The sequence below is a fragment of the Cryptomeria japonica genome, chromosome 6, assembly GCF_030272615.1.
Source record: "Cryptomeria japonica chromosome 6, Sugi_1.0, whole genome shotgun sequence".
NCBI lineage: Eukaryota > Viridiplantae > Streptophyta > Pinopsida > Cupressales > Cupressaceae > Cryptomeria > Cryptomeria japonica.
The window spans coordinates 224,051,539-224,069,486 of NC_081410.1; the positions used below are offsets into that span (position 1 = coordinate 224,051,539).

The 17,948-nt window shown below is 35.2% G+C and overlaps 1 protein-coding gene across 1 annotated transcript; it reads left to right on the forward strand.

Moving 5' to 3' along the window:
* Positions 1–4,597: 4,597 nt before the first annotated feature.
* On the forward strand, positions 4,598–13,328 carry LOC131071438 (uncharacterized). Its single transcript, XM_058007270.2, has 4 exons — positions 4,598–5,072; positions 8,174–8,341; positions 8,889–8,997; positions 12,770–13,328. The coding sequence occupies exons 1-4, from the start codon at positions 4,752–4,754 to the stop codon at positions 12,973–12,975; spliced, it is 804 nt and encodes a 267-aa protein (XP_057863253.1). The 5' UTR covers positions 4,598–4,751; the 3' UTR covers positions 12,976–13,328.
* Positions 13,329–17,948: the final 4,620 nt, after the last annotated feature.

Here is a 17,948-nt window from a genome sequence, read left to right on the forward strand (position 1 = left end):
ATTCCCTTGACAAATTTTTGAAATTATGCAAATCGTTTGGGACTTCGACAAAAAAATGAGTATAGCTCGCAAACCAGATTTTCAACTCTAGCTACAAATTTAATTTGCTCACAATTCTAAAAGCTAAATTCAGCCCATGGGCCATGCAGTGAATGTCAATCATGTATGGTGAAATATAAGTTTGTAGGTTTGCGCAAAGACCATTCCTATGACCTTGAAACATTGCTGCTCCATCAACTCCTACACATACCAACTTTTTGGCAATTTATAAGTCATGCATACCACCAAATTGTTTTAAAGAATTCTTAACTAACTCAAATATATTTTGCGCTGTGGAATTATCCTTCATTTTAACAATGCAAAGTAAATAAGATTTGCGTTCGTGTTTCATTACGGTATACACATGCATACATATCCAAGAAGTATTATCTACTACTGTAACTTGATCTAAAGAATGCAATAAAGTTTGACTATTTAATATTTTCCTTTACATCATCGTTTTCCACATCAGCAAGACAACTTGCCCATTCCCATCCACTATTTTTTGACCAATGTGTCTGAGGAAATCTAGGAACATTAAAAAATCTTAATAAAGTAGCAAAGTCAAGGTAGTCTAACATAGGACGACCATTTTTCAAAAGATGAAAAACAACACTCAACTGAACAATTTTTGACTTGAATGTTTCTTACATCATATGTTTGAATTGAGCCTCAATCGAACCTCGATGTTTAGCATTCTTCTCCAATCTTTTCATATTATCTTTATACTCTTCTTCATACTTAACATGTTTACATTCTTCCTTTGTTTTCCATCTAGTCACAAATCGTTCTTTTCCATCTATGATTTGTTTTTCATACATGTTACCGATATGCTTCTCTATAGTGTCCAGTTTTAGGTTGTCCCTTTTTAGTTTCCATCTACAAATTGTACACTTGCATTCTATTGAAGGCCCATCTTTGTTTGGATTTGGCACTTCTTCAATGAATGGGTACTTTGACATCCAATCCAACTAAAAATTCCTTGTCATTTCCCACTCGCGGCCCGCTTTTGATTTTCCTCTTCTATTTCCCTTTCCTGTACTTCCAGAAACATCATCTGCGCCTTTCTCAACAACATCATCTGGGTCATTCACATCAACATTTCCTACGACATTGACATCAAGCTCAATTGACTTATTTCGACTATTTTTGGAATCCAATTCCATTGGAACATCAAATATGACATTGGGATTTGTCTCGATTATCTCATTTCGATCTTTCTTGGAGGTTTCTCCTTCAACAATATTTTTTGGTGCATCTACAAGTACATATGTTGTACCTTCCTTTGATGGACCACCAATATTAACACTACCAAAATATGACCTTATGCTTCTATTTTTGCACTTTGTTGGCCTCCCTTCAATATTTTCAGGGTTCTGGTTGCTCGACATCTCTCAAGAAATACAACGGAAAGAAATAGAAACTAAGAACTAAGAAGATAAACCTCGATCCCTTGTATCCTGATTACTCAGGCAATAAATGAAACCCTACTAAATATTTTTTTAAAAATGAACTAAAATTCGCAAAGTTTGTAGATAAATAATCTTATAATACTAAAAAGGAAATTTTCACTCACTTACAAATTGGTTTTGTTGAAGTCTGTTATACAACAATGTTTGTAGTATCGAATTGTCTGTGATCTAAATCAATTATAGAGAGCTCAAAACATAACAAGTTGGGACAATAAAGTACCAACTTTTGACTGTATTTATACCAATCCAAATTTGGCGAATTTCGTGGGTTATATTTTAAAATTAATCTTAATTTTTGGCGAATTTAAGTGGGCTATTGGCATCATTGAGTGAAAATGGGTGAATCTCCCCAGCTAAGAAAATGATAGGTTTCAATTTCCAAGGCGATCATGGACCTATAATTGTCGTTCACTTACAACGCAACTGGCGAAAATGGGTCCTCCTAAACGATAACTTACAAAATGGTTGGCGAAATGGGTCTTCCTAAATGATTGTTGTATTCAACTACTTAGCTGGTATTGGCGAATAAATGGGTGCATGTAGATTAGAACTCTCTAAGTTGTTGGTGAAAAAGGTGCAAAAAGTATGATTGGACCCAAAAGATGGTGGTGAAACACTTTGCCTATGACCGAAAACGCGAAAAAATCGAACGAATGAGAGATAGACCCTCGATTCTCATATTCGCCAATTTCAAAATCCTCGATCCCGACTATTCGCCATTAAAATTTACTCTGGCATGCAAAAACACTAGACAATTAGGCAAGTGTTAACTCCTCTCAAGAAAATAAAATGTGATTTAAACTACCAAACACAAGCATACATGCAAATAAAGAAATCGGGTTTCAAAATCTTATAACAAACAAGTTAGTAGTTTCAACTCTCCAATCTACAGTCCATGTTTGCTAACATGCTAAAAACAAACATTAGTATCACAAAAAATCATAATCTAAGAACATAATATACAAAAACCAAGACTGAAAAACAACAAAAAAACATAATAAGAAGGGCAATATTCAATATTTTACCTTATAAAGCTTTACAATCAAAGGCATGACCAATTGTATCACTTGCGGTACAAATCAATGTGTATGCAGTAAACTATTAGGCTTATGCGGCAATCTACCACGCTTATGTGACGTTTTGCTCTACACACATGACATTTTGCATATTTGTTGCTAATTTATATGCATGTGGTATTCATGAATGCGTATGCAGCACACCATTTGTAAATGCAACATAAATTTGGTGAATGCGTAACTCCCATCTTAAAGCCTACAAGAAGTCCGAAACTCACAAAAAAATAAAATGTTGTTAGTTCACATAAGGTTCACTAGAATTTATACGATTGAAAATTGGGGGGAAACTTGCAATAGATCAAATTATCAACCACAAACCAAAAAAAGTTGCTAAAATCCAATCATAAACAATAAGATGAATTAAATCAAATCAACAATCAAACAAATTCCATGTCGAATCCAAGCATGTGACTTCTATTGCTCTTCTCCTCCTAGTTGCATATGATGGTAGTGGCTTTCAAAGTCGCACATTACCTGCAAATAATTGACATAAGAGTTTAAAGAATGTGGTTATCCATGAGTGAGAATTGATGTTGAATTTATAGATTTTTTGAATTTGAATGAACGGTTGAGATTGACTTGACAACAAAGTCAATCAATAGTTAAATTTTTTTAAGACAAGTTGGTTGGAGATGATTACTCAACATGACTAAATTTGATTGACTTGATGAGTGGATAAATGAGTTAGTAAGAAAAAGTGATTTCAAAAAAGGTGGACTAATTGAATAGTTAGAAAAAAGTGATTGATGAGTCACTAGTGGGAACTGAAAGTCAGTGGTAGTTAGTCAATTTCAACACGCGTTGTAAGAAATTGAATGAAATTAGCATTTTGGTTAATTTATATGAAATTTGGATTTTCAAAAATGTGAAATTAAATTGGAATGCAAGAGATATGAAATTAATTTGAATAAGGAGAGAAACAACATTAATTTGAAATGTGAGGGAATGAAATAAAATTTATTTAATTGAGAGGACATTATTAGCTAATTGATTAGTTTCAGATAATCATTTAATTATGAGAGAATAATGGAAATTGATTTAATTAAACAATAAAGATCATTTAACTAAAGTGAATGATTAGGATTAATTAAATAATAAAATTATATAATTAATATTAGAAGGAAAAAGATTAATTGATTATGGGATTAAAGAGAAATTTGAAATTTGAAAATTTGGAGTGAAAGAATAATGTCAATTTAGAAGAATGATGTTAGATTAATTAAATAATTATCAAAGAAGAATAATTACTTGCGTTCATGAAATTTTAGGTGTCTATAACTATAATTAAAATTTAGATTGAATACTAAATATAAATATTTTCTACAACGACTATTCTCCATACAAAACATCACCTGATCGAAAACACAAATTTGTATAACACAATTGTTTTTCAACGATTTTTTTTGCATTTTTACAACATTGAAAGACAGTTTAAGAAGATAACATAGTTCTAATAACCGTCACCTTATTGTCATGTTGACCCCCCAATAGCCGTCATAGTGAAAACACCATTAATAAATTTGTTTTGTACCAATAGCCGATCATTTTTTGTAATTAATTGGCCCATTTGTGCACCACTATTGGGACATTTGTCAACAAGTACTAGCGATTTTGAGTTGACGGTTACTGGAACATCTTTAGTTAGGTATCAAGTGACACTTTGAAATGTGTACTTTTTGACCTTTGTGCGCATAACTGATTCCATAGCGTGCATCGTTACTACCCAGAACCCATATCAATAGCTATAAGCAGTTAAGGTGCATACGAAGACAACTAAAAAAAAAAAGTCAAAATCCGATGTACCGTTTAAGATCTGTGGGTGAGCGAAATTAGCTATGACGGCTAATGGTGCTCTTTCCCTAATTTGTGTTTTTTGATTAGATAATGTTTTGTATGAAAACTAAATGGTTTCAATATTTTCTAATAATATTTTTGAATAATTTAAATAAGCTTAAAAAAAATATCTTGAGGTACAATTATTGACAGACCATTAAAAAACTCTTTTAATACGAGGGTGAAAACGAGGAAAGTGGAAAGGTTCTCGTACACAAACGTATCTGCGAAGCGATGTAAAATGCTATAAATAATAAATGTAGATTAGCAGTGCCATTAAAGCCTGCCTGATATAGCCTTCCTGCTTGGAGAAGAAGGGGAAGAGAGCAGAATGGAGTCATCGAGCGGGATTATGAAGCAGAGCTTGTTTGTGATGAGGCATGGAGAAAGAATGGACAACCACGATCCGCAGTGGGCTGAATCAGCGCCAAGGCCGTGGGATCCTCCTCTCACGGACGAGGGGAAACTGCAGGCGTGGAGGACGGGGCAAAAGCTCAGAAGGGAAGGAGGAAATATAACCAGGGTTTTCTGCTCCCCTTTCTTGCGCTGCGTTCAGACTGCGGCCGAGGTCGTTACAGCTCTCTGCGTCACAGATGATCACGCTAACGCTCCTTCCAGTAAAGATGTTGTTATCGATCCTTCTAAGGTTAAGGTGAGGTTTTGTTGATCATCTTTTGAATTGCTCTGCAATTATGTGTTTATTGATTTCTGTTTTCAGGCGAGGTTATGTTTTACTTTTGGTGGATCTTCCTGTGCTTTGGTTTGTAGGACCAATTTTGTTGTTTGTCAAATTTAAGGTGAGAGTATGGCCAAAGTGTTAGCTTGAACTTGGTTTTAAAACTTAGGTTAGCAAAAACTCCGCAGACCAAAATTTTGGTTTGGACGATCGACTGTGAAAGCTTAGACAATAATTTAGGGAAATCATATGTATTGCCTATTAGTTTTAGACTAACAAGGAATACAATACACAGTATTGTGTCATATGCTCATCATCACATAAGTTCACTAATCTATAATTTTTTAAGAAATTCTCCCCCAAATTGGGCTCCTTATTGACTGCACTCTAAAATTGGATGGTAAAGATTCTTTCTCAAGAATAAAATCATTCTCTGGCGTAGCTTCATCCAGTGTAGCCTCAACTGACGTATCTGTTTCCGCTTCTGCTTTCACCTTTGTTTCTGCATTCGCTTGTCCCTTGTGTTGCTTTCCTCTCAAAATTATCTGTCGCTCACTCGGTAAACAAGGGTTCTATATTCTCCACAATCAATTTCAAATAGGGATTGATGTCATCCAAGTCAATCACCTCACGCGTCCCTTTCCCCTCCACCTATTCAACGCCAATATGAAGACTCTATTTCAAAAAAATGAGGATATTGAGGCACTTTAGGGACAACTTCTTGTGCTTTTTTGTGTGAATGGCTTCAATCATAAACCAATTCTGCTTGCACCCAAAAGTGCTATAGATTTAACACAAATGTGGATGGCTAGGTTTTGAACGGGTTTTTTAACAATATAAACTTTCCACCAAAAATCTTTAAAGAGAGCATTTTTGAATTTTGAACTTTAACTATAATTGCTGTTATTAAACAAGTCTACTATATATGAGACAATGATTGAAATTTTGAAGGACTTAATTTTTTTACTTGATTGTTGGGTCATTCGGCTATGAATTCATAGAGGTGAAAAAACTTTGCACCCTTGTAAATGTGCAACATGTCAAGAATCATGTTTAGTTGACTGTCATTTTCTCTGTCTGTGTTGAGGCCATTCAAAACCTTCTCATCAGCCTTAAAGGATTTCAAGAATAAAAATTTATGGTCCAAGTAATAGATCATTGCATGTATTGATGGAGCTGCTTGCTCCACCTTTCGCAAATTGTGCACCAAATGGTATCACATTTTGTTCAATTTGCCCCATCGCAATGCTTGTTGGCCTTATAAAAATAACTCATTGGGTTCTTCGTCCTATACACCAAGTGTAGAACCTTGAGCCAAGGTTCTGTCACTAAAAAAAATAAATGGTTTTTAAAAACTAAAACTACAAAAATGAATGATGGTTACAAATAAAAAGTTAATGAAAAATCTAAGAAAATTTTTTTTAGAAGTTTTAAAAATTTACGAAGTAACAAAGTTGATTACTTTGTAAGTTTGTGATCATTTAGTTTGAATTTACTATGAGGATTTTGTCTTATGCTATTTGCAAATACATCATCAATAATGATCTTCACAATCCTTTACCTTGTGACGTTCTCCCAGTTTTCAACCACTGTGCACTTACACATCTGCTAAAGAGACATCGGTGAGGCTACAATACTATTCAGTTTGATGGAGCTGGTGGCAAAATTCCACAATTTGATCCAACAAACTGCAAGTTCCTCAATTGGCCCCTTACTTGCTTTTTAAGTTTTTTCTTCTTTTAACAACTAGCAAGGAGATCTTTTACGTCTCCTGTAGCCTCAAGTTCCAATGAAACACACAAATGCACATCTTGGTTAGAGATTTGTACAAGGTGATATTCAAGGCAATTGACACCCCCTATCATATGAAATCCACAATAACTGTAGGCTGGTATTCTTGGTTCTCTTGTCTGACATTCTTTCAAGCTTGTTCTTTACTTGGGGATGCTGTCTCTATCTGCGAAGTTGGAATCCTATCAAAAAGATTCAAGAATTATAAAACACTCAGGCTTGAATAAAAATTTTAAACCTTGGTTTTCAAATTAACAAAAAGAAAAGAATAAAGGATGGGAACCCTAGAAGTGCTAGAGCACAACTAAAATGAAAGACGAAACTGCAAAAAACCTAAATCAAAAGACAGAAAAGACAGTTACATGAGATTCAAATCTGGTCAATAATTTTGTTGAATCAGTTGAAGATCACGAGTTATTGTGAGTTTCTAGGCAACTAACTCAATGACTACAACCCTAGAAGTGCTAGAGCACAACTAAAATGAAAGACGAAACTGCAAAAAACCTAAATCAAAAGACAGAAAAGACAGTTACATGAGATTCAAATCTGGTCAATAATTTTGTTGAATCAGTTGAAGATCACGAGTTATTGTGAGTTTCTAGGCAACTAACTCAATGACTACACACCAAGCCTTTCTAGCTCGCAAATACTTGCCATTCATTGAGTTATTTGCTGAGTATGGATATATGATCTGAACTTTACTTTTAAGATTTGCAATATGGCCACTTGTGAATATAGCTTCGGGCATTTGGGGTTGTTACCAAATCTGTCAGCAAGTTCTCTTGAGATAATTTCAGGTATTCTTTTCTTCTGTAGCTCTGCTGGAGTTTATGGTGGCAGAGGGATTAAAAATGTGAAACCTTTTCTAATTTTTACTGATGTTCCTATTGCATTAAACTGCAAGCTCTATTCACTGATCTTTTTCTTGTTAAGGTGAATTAATTATGGCTCTGAAAATGTTTTGTGAACATTAATGAAAGTCAAATGAAATTTAGTTTTAATTTCTAGTATTTTTGGTGTAAATGGTGCTTAAATTCTTCTTCTTTGAATTGTCAAGTGGTTGTTAATCATTTTTATGTGGATTTAAGGCAATCTTGAACTCATTGTCAAGGATGATTTAAGGGTACTTTAGACGATTTCGTAAATTTATTATTACATGAAGGTTTCTATGGGCACTTTTGATTAGATTCTTAATTTTTGTGGGATGTTACATGGTTTTTTTAGTTATCTCAAGATGACGTCCATGAGAAATCATTACATTAATAACATTTTTGAATTTTATGCAGGTATCAATAGAAATTGGTTTATGTGAAGTGATGAATCCTATTGCAATTAGAACCCCTCGAATCCCACCTTCTCCACCAAATATAATCACGATACTTGACCATTCTGAGCTGGAAGTTATACTACCGGCTGGAACAGTGGATCATTCTGTAGAGCCTATATGGACAGAGGTCTGTTTGCTTTCCGGTTTTTCTTTCATATTAAATAATTTGTTGAGAATATGATTCTTCAACTTTGATTGATGCTTTCTTAAAGTTCTGTGCAGTTTTTGTTTGGTTGATTGTGTTTCCAAACCTTATAAACGTGTTCAATGGTGCAATATGTTTTCTTGCTATGTTTTACCTGTCTGAGGGAGTTTTCTTTGTAGTTTAAGCAGGTGTTAAGTGGATCCATTTCTATGGATAATTTTGTTTGGTAGGTTGTTTTTCTGGTTATGCTCATGCTGTGTAGCTTTTGCCTTTTGTAAGTTTTCTTGCATCTGTAAAGTGGAATTTGTCTAATTTCAGGTGTTAAGTGAAGCTTTTTTAATGAGTATATTAGTTTAGTAGGGTATTTTTCTGGTTTGGTTCTTGTTCTTGTTCTGTAGCCCTTCTCTTTTGTAAATTTTCCTTTTGTCTGTAGTATGTACAGCGGAGTTTTTTTATTTTACTTTCATTGGCATTTGATAAGTAGTATATAAATCTTTAAATGCCTTATATGGGCTTTACATGACTGCAGTTACCAACGTGGCCAGAGACAACTGAAGGTGCACACAATAGATATTCAAATACGTTTCAAGAACTGGCAGACAAGTTTCCACAGGAGAATGTGCTCTGTGTTACTCATGGTATGTAACTTGGCAACTAAGTATATAGTATTGGATCACAATTTCAGTGTAGAAATTTGATTGTATGAAAAGCATTATTGATTTTTTACCCAGGCTTTGTTTTTGGATCAACAAGTTTTAGAGTTGGAAGTTCTTCATCAAGGACTTGTTTCTGCTTCTTCACAATTAAAATAGTTTTGAGAAGGACAACATGCTTTGCCTTCCTGTCACAAAGTCACTTAAAACTTTTAGGGGCATATGGCTATGGTAGCATTGTTTTTAATGGAGAGAAATTTGCAGTACTGTATTTCTGATACAATTTTTTTTGTTTAAAACTAGTTTGGGTGCTAGTGAAGGCGTTACAGACATGTAACTTAATGCTCCCTTTACAAGTGGCTATGCCTTATAATCTGAGTACCAAATGGGCACCTAACATGAGGAAGTTCTTGTTTATTCTAACTCAACAGCACATTATTGAAACCAAGAACCACTTTTCCCTTAAGAGATTACTTTTATTTTCCAGTCATTGCAGTTAGTGCATGATATTTGTCCCTGTCATGCCATATAATCTGAGTACCAAAAGGGCACCTAATGTGAGGAAGCTCTTGTTTATACTTTAATCTAACTCAACAGCACATTATTGAAACCAAGAACCACTTTTCCCTTAAGAGATTACTTTTATTTTCCAGTCATTGCAGTTAGTGCATGATATTTTTCCCTGTTTTGCATCGTTGATGATGAAGGCACCAATTGCAAAGGGATGCTAGGTTGCAATGCATGGGCATATCCATCAATAAGTGTGTGCTGGAATTAAAGTTGTAGGATCATATTCTATTAATAAAGGGTGAAGCCCTTGGTTTTGTTTGTTGCAAAAACACTTTAAATAATGTCCGTTTTTTACCAAAGGATAGGCAAGGGAACCTTTCCAAATTCAAAGGCATGAATTAGTCTCCCTCCACAATAAATCTAGGACTGGGGAAAAGAGTTTTCTTCATCTGCCTCCCAAGATCATGAAATGCCGAGCCAAAGGAGAAGAAAGAGAGGGCTGCTGTAAATTAATCAATTAATAATTTAACAGGGTCTCCAACCCTCTCGGGGAGTTGAGAATTTCCCACTAAAATGGCTGTAAATTTAAACGGCAGTTTCTTGTCACCAAAATCAAATCAAATTGCATATTTAACTTTTCAGTCAAGTGGGGAGTCAATAACTAGTCAGGTCTTAACCTCCATCCTTCCAATAAGCAAATGTTGAAGAGCTTTCTGTCTTTTAGCTCTTTTATGCAAGAATTTTACAACCTTAATGCAAATCTTGGAATAGGAAGAGGATCCAATCCATCTTGCAATCCAAGAGAAAGGAGGAGTGCCAATCTTTAAAAAGCATGTAAGTGCTCCTATTTTTTTAACCTCAATGCAAAACAGAAATGAGATGTCTTCTATCTCCCAAATCTTGAACATAGAAATTAAGTTTTTTTCTTCTCTTCTAAGTTACCAACTTATTCCACCTTCCCAATAACTATGGAGAAAGAAACCATACAAATTTAATTCCATTGCCTGCAAATGTGACTAGCTATCTTGGTTACATGCTTTGAAATAATTATGAGCTATCACCTATTCATCCCCAACCATGCCTGGATCTGGGTCTGGTTCATACCTGCTCTAGATTTGTGGTGATCACCAAGGGAATCCGTCAGGGTGTGCAGATGACTGGGTTTGCTCTGGATGAACCTGGACAGAACTAGTGACATTTTTTTTTGGCATTTTTAAAATTTCTGTCAGAATTATGGAATGGTTGATGGACCTGCAGTGACAGGGGAGTGGGAAGATAGTGGCTTGAGCTAAAAAGTAAAAAAATGTAAGATAGCAGCATGAGCTAAAAACCAAAAAAATTTGCATTTTTTGATGGCTGTTGGTACTAATTCAGCTCTGTGCTCATCCCTGCATGTAGTGGATGAACAGATTAGCACCAGAAAGTAGACGGTCAGTTTAAAGTCAGAAAATATCCATTCAAATGATAGATGAGTAGGAGGAGAGGAAATAGTGAGTCAGGGAGCAGCCATGATGAATGACGGGTTCATGCTTAGTTTATGTCTTATTTTCTTGCTTTCCACCAAGTTTCTGGGATGGGGGTGGTAGGAAATTGGGAAACACTTTTCTGGTATGACAGGGGGACAGGAGGCTTTTTCTAAGGGGATGGCAGGGGATGGCGCTATTAAAAAGATAGGGAAAATTTAAAAATATAGAAAATGTCAGATATTTATTATTTATATGATAAGGCAGTTACCATATTTATTATATAAGCATGTTATGAAACATTATAGCTGAATTGGATATGGACATAGTTACCAGGAGATGCCAATAAAATTAGGGTATGTGAGCAAATGAATAAGGAGATGGCTATTTCATATGTGAACAGTGAATGTAAACACCAGAAGTTTTGGGTATAGGGATGAGTATAGCCATATAGGTATGTGGTACATGTTCCTATATTGGAGTTTCCTAGTGACAACGGATATGGACTAATATTTTTGCTGTCCAGTAAAAGTTTCAATATATTCTATTTCCAGTAAAAACCTCTGTATAATTTACCGTTTTTACAATGTGTATGTGATAAATGAAGATTAACTATGGCTATGAGGGACCTGTATGTTTTTTGATTTTTACAGACTATCTCTGACAAAGTTATCATTCACAAGACCAACTTGAGTATTGCGATGAGAAAAAGAGAGTATGGTGAGATAGGCTGACTGTCACTTTAGAGCTGTTGCTAGAAGATCATCTGTCCACCCTTGGCTTACTTGAGGCTTTCATTTTACTGAATATAATTGGTGTCATTTTCAGGCACTTCAAGTTATACAACTTTTGTTGGTACATGTTTTTGCTATAGTATGTTATGGTAAGGCTGCTTCTCTTTTATCTGCTTTACATGAGATTTTTTAGTAGACCTGTCATAGTTTGAGGAACCTCACTTGTCAGTCTCTACATGTCTATCTCTTTCTATCCTCTCCACATAGCCTTGTGGCTCATTTTTGATTTTCTGTGCCAGGTTGTGTGTTTCTTTTGAAGTTTATACCTTCTTGAGATGGTAACTCAATGATCACCAAATGGAAACTGCTGAAACAAAGAAATACCCTAGAGTATATACTGTTGGGGTTAGGTGTCAATCATGTTACATGTGTAATTACCATAACATCATAAAGATCTGCATCGACAATCTATTCCTCCTTTGGTTGGGTAGTATCAATGTCAATTAGTCCCTGGTTTTGAGTTACCAATGCTTTATGTGAACAACAGTTTATACTGGAAACAGTATTAATTTATTTGTATGGAGTCACTTGTACCATTTACTGGTCTTAAATGGTTGTGACTTCTTGTTAGGATGAGCTTTCTTTGACACTGGAGTTGTTTCTTAGAACCACCAACTTAGCTCCTTTCCTTAATTTTATTGCTTGATTATATCATCTGAAAGTGCAGAAGTCCAATCCTTATAACTTTATTTTGACATTTTTGTGTTATATTCATCGTTTATTTAAAACTATTTCATGTGTGGCCAGTAACTTGAGAATTAATATCACTATAGATGAGAAAACTTCTTTGAAATGACGTGAATTTGTTTTTTGTTTGTTTAATAATGCCCTTTTAGGAATCATTCTTTTGAATAGTTTTCTTAATATTTTATTCTTTCATAAGCCGAAAATTCCTTGTAATGTGTGTTTCATTCATGCTATTTTTAATAAGCCATGCAGTTAAAGCTCTTCAGGCGAAGAGTTTATCACACATCGTTTTTATATACGCAGGTGAAGGTGTTGGAGTGTCTGTTTCTGCTCTTAAAGAGGATACACATGTATATGCAGTAGATTATTGTGCTTATTCACATGCCCAAAGAACCATCTTCAGCTGTTCAACAGATGGACTCGATGCAGGAAAATTTGAAGTGTTGACAGAGTCAGGCCAATCAGGTATCATGTATAATTTATATGCTTCGAGATTCCAGAGGCTGTAACTGGATATCTTGATTGCCTGGTTGCAGATGCCTGCTTACCAGACAGAATAAGCTGCAAAACTTGTGTTTTGTAGTTTAGTTAGCTCCCTCTTAAGCAAGGAGGGACGTACAGAGCTTAATTGATACCTGCCTTCATTAGGCTTCCTTATTCTTATGATGCAAAAAGTGATCCATGGTCTGAACTAGAGAGGCTTATCAATAATGGTGGCAATTTATTGAATACGAAACTTCATTTGCATGTGACAAATTGTCTTGCAAACAAGAATTATAGCCCACCATTATTTTACAAACAGGCTTTATTTTGATACAATTTTCAAGCTTAAGCGATTGCCATTTTGGTCTCCATTAGAACATGCAAGTTGCAAGGAATATGTTTTGTTTTCTTCGGTGCTTGTGCTTTATGTTGTTGTTTTACTTAGAGGTTTAACTTAAATACAGGTAAAGATTCTAGAATAGACTTGCATTTTATGATTCACACTTGTTTTTAAAAGTTGTTTCCTGGGTTGGCTACCATATGGGCCTCTTAAAGAAAGTGAATTTGACTGATCAGTTGTTTTGGTGGATCTAGAATCTAGATGATAGACGTATTTGTTGTGGTGTTTAAATGAGGGCGACATTAAGAATTGCCAAATGTCTGGCAAGCCTTATAGCTTCTTTGTGGAAGAAATGATTCTGAAAGACTCATGGTATGCTAAGGTTTAGAGTATAAGACAATCTTTTCCGGAAGATATAGGTTTGACTTGATTTTATTGACACAAAATTTGATGCAGTCCATGTGTTACTGTATTGAAAATATTAAGCACATTAATGTGACACAAGTGAACACGTTATTTTTACTTTTTGTACTGCACAGTTTTAGTGCAAGTTTTCCCCGTAAGAGAATCTTTTCCTATTCTGATCATCCATGCACAATTAACTTTCTTTCTTGGCCCTTTATTACTATAAAGATTCTGTTCCTTAAGTCTATTAGTGGCTATATCTGAAACACCAAGACCACACTGCGAATGGCGATTTATTTGTTTCAGGTTACATCCCAAATTAGGATGGAGTTCGTCTGTAGAGACAGCTACCTTGCTTCGAGTTTGTTTTCTTATTTTTTATATCATGGAATTTTCACTTCATGGTAGTTAGCCAGAATTTTGGATGGCCTGGCCATTCAGATAATGTGTTGATTCCCATATAAATGGTGTTTCCAAGTAAATTATCTAGAGTTATTTATTGGGACTTAGCTGTGTCATCTCAAGTCAATCTTCACTGACCCATATTTCATGAGAGGTGGTTCACATGAACCCATCCCTCAAGAGCATGAATGATCCATATAACACTCTTTTGAGGTCTCTCATTCCAGCACTCCTTTAGTTCATACCATTTAATGCTCTGCTCTATTTATTCTATAGCTCACTATAGAGCTTCCAAGCTCATTCATTTTTTATGTGAGAAGTGTTTACAAATTTATCTAATGTTTTATATGGATTTATATTTTAATTACATCACTATGTATAATCTTCACTAACTCATATTTAATGAGCAGTGGTTCACAAGAACCCATTTTTCATGGGCATCCATAGTCAATTTAGCACATATGCATCCAGGTGATGGTCCAAGGGGTGAAGCACCAGAATGTAGCGAAGTGTGGTGCTATGAATTATTTACCATAAAACTCCCTAGCTCATTGGTTTTCATATTACTAGTGTTTTGACACTATTGAATTGTGAGATTGACATTTACAGTTGATTTTCATTCCCCCTTATAAGTGGGGTTTCATGAGAACTCATTTCGCATAAGCATGAATGTTCTATATAGCACTCATTGCATCCGGGTGATATTTATGGGTGAAGCATTGGGACTTCTTAGGAGGTCACCCATCCCAGTATTACCCTGGCTCAAATGTTCTTAACCATGGAGTTTCTCCCACAGTTAAGCCCACTTAACTTGCTAAGCTATTTGTAAAACCTTTCATGGTACTTATATTCATGATGGTTCCATCTGCTAGCGAAGTGGTTTATGATCAGCTGCACAAGAACTGTGTTGCATTTGGGATCAAGTTGGTACTTGAGACCAAAACTGGCTATCCTGCCCATGTTGGAGTTTGGAATGTATCGAGTAAGGCTATCATTGGGAGCTATTTGTTATTGAATTTATTTCTTGATGTTGATGATAAACAAGTGATTGCGGATGTGTTCAATTTCATTGAAGAGTGGGGCTTCACAATCTGATCACATTCTGGGTTGACAAACATAATCCATTGTAGATTTTTTTGAGATATTGTCGTGATGCAGATATAACCTGGTCCAGAGACACTCTATTTTGACGCAGATAAGCTGGTCAATGGTTCTTTAGCTCTACTTGATTGTAATTTTTTCCATGAAAGACATTCGCAGATATATTTTCTGAAGCCTCGATCAAATTCATTGAGCAAAAGGCATCATTAATTTGGATGGTTTCAAATCCACACAAATATTGATTACTTCTCAAGGAGTTGATCTGTCGTAAACAGAGTTTTTGGAGATCCTTGATGCAGATAAGCCGGTCAAGGGTTATGTAGCACTTCTTGATTGTAATCTGTTACATTGAAGAATTTCTTGGATATAAGTTTTGAATACTAGATCAAATTGATGGAGCAGGATGAGTCATCTGGACTGTTTTATTGTACTTCAATATCAATTCTTTCTTGTGTGTCATTGACACTGCTTTGGAGGTGGAGTATAATTGACAGTTTTAAATGACATTGTTTTTATGAACATATGCATAGTGATCCCAAGGATGATTCTTCGGGGCCTAGATACTCATCTTGGATGTTGGGGGATTTTTGGGGATCATGATGTGGGAATGGATGTCCAGACATCCTTGGTGCCTCCCTATGGCAGTAGTTTTTTATCAGCAAATAAAGACACAGATCTTGTTACATCTAAGATCAAGGCTTCTCAAGTAGAGTAGATAGGAGAGAGGATTCTAGGTAGCCTTCTAGATGTCATTTCAATCCATTCACATGGTAATTGGGAAGACTCGCTCCCTAGACAAACACTAGTCAAAGGCATTTCTGAATACCAACTAAGAGCCTTTGATCTAGATGGAGATTAAGTCAATGTTAAACTACTGAAGTGTGGGGGCTCGCCCATAAGAAGAGATGATCCTTGCTCTATGCTTGTTGGAGGAAATAAATTGAATTATTCTAAGTCAGACTATATATATAGATGCAACCAATCACAAAGATCTGCAATGATACAAAATAGGGACGGAAGATTGTAACAAAAAAACATATTGCCCCATCAACTCAAAAACCACCTATACCTCCCTCAAACACATATATAAATGGAGGGGATTGAATAACAAATCCTCAAATCAACAAATATAAACATCCATATCACCCAAGAACATCAAGGCTATTAGAAAATCATCTAGTAGTATCAACAAAACAATATTAATAACCTCAAACCAATACAATAATCTCTTCTAAGCGACAAGTCAAAACATGCACACATGTATACACACATACGTGCATGCCTCCGTGCACACACAAATATATAGCCAAGAATTGGCTAATACTATTAATGAACCACAAAATAAACAAAGCGACCATCAACCAAGCCAAATACTATTTGACATCTTTGCCTCCTTTTTAAAATTCAAATGTTAATGAGAACCTCTATATTATTCTCCACAAAATGAATCTAGCAACCAATACTCATGTAGCTAGGATTTAGGATAAATGTTGATAATAACTAGTTAGGGGGAAGAAGCCTCAACACCATCAGATAAGAGAAATTGCCATCTAAAACTTGATCACAATCTTACCTAGAGGCCTCCAGACTCGCACCTACCTTTACCTTAAATCAAAACAGGACCAATACAATAATAAACACCTAGAGAAATAATAGGAACAATAATATCGGCTGAAGCATTAGAAAGGTCCACAACACTAAATGTAATATAATGGGACAAATCACCCACATCACCATTATCAATAAGTAATGCGACCAAACCAAGAATGTCAACAAGAAGATTTGAATCAACAACATGAGGAACAATACAAATTACACCATCGTGAGAACAAAAATACCAAGAAGCCCACAAACACTTAACAATATTGACAACCTCAATCAACCATCTCGATCATATGGAACATCATTAAAGATAGCATCCATTGAAGAGATCGAAGTTTGGAACATGATTACCATCGACAATAAGGCTGGGGTCCCATGGAGGGTGGCTTCTTGAAAAATAGAGTAGGTGCTGCAAAGATATTTTAGGAATTTTTTAAAGTGGGTGGTCCTATGAAATTTGTAACACAGTTCTGCTTAAAAATTTAAGCTCCTAATCTGAAAGAAGTTGGTGGTCCCATGAGCAGCAGCGAAAAATAAAATAATATTTTTTTTTTCTATTTTCTCTCTAAAATTTTTGGCGGGACTCATCTCAACTCATTTCCGATTGCCAAGTGGCAAGTAAAATTCCTAAGCTGGTGGGACAATTTCTAGCCCCACCCCATTTTCACTCGCTAAAAAATGGAAGCCTATAAAGTAGGAGCTTCTATTTTTTAGGAGCATATCCAAATAATCTCGTAGCCCCCCCAAATAATCTCTATGGGACCACCTCTTCCTTAAAAATAGAGCTTAAGCCCCCATAAGATCCCTGCCTAAGTTGCTTGATATCTTCACTCTTTCTATGTACTTGTAGAGCAACATTATTTGCAAAAGAGAAATTGTGACTTTTTGAGAAAAGCTAGTGCACATATGTTTACAACCCTAAAAATCTCGTTGTTTCTAGTGATTGAGAGAAACCATAAAATTTAAAAAGAAATGACCAACAAAATAGTCAAAAACATAGCAAGAGGAAAAGAACAAAAAAATCTTGCATAAAGTATCATGTTAATCAATAACACATTTAATAGGGAAAGCATGAAAGAAGCATTGCTTTATTTTTTCCCATTAAAACAGTCAAATGCATAGTAGATTCAACACCCCCCAAAACAAAAC

Excerpts from the sequence above, each read along its gene's own strand:
- LOC131071438 (XM_058007270.2), top strand. The coding sequence starts at position 4,752 with ATGGAGTCATCGAGCGGGATTATGAAGCAGAGCTTGTTTGTGATGAGG. Across the intron at positions 5,073-8,173 it reads TCGATCCTTCTAAGGTTAAG|GTATCAATAGAAATTGGTTT; the intron begins GTGAGGTTTTGT and ends AATTTTATGCAG. Across the intron at positions 8,342-8,888 it reads TAGAGCCTATATGGACAGAG|TTACCAACGTGGCCAGAGAC; the intron begins GTCTGTTTGCTT and ends ACATGACTGCAG.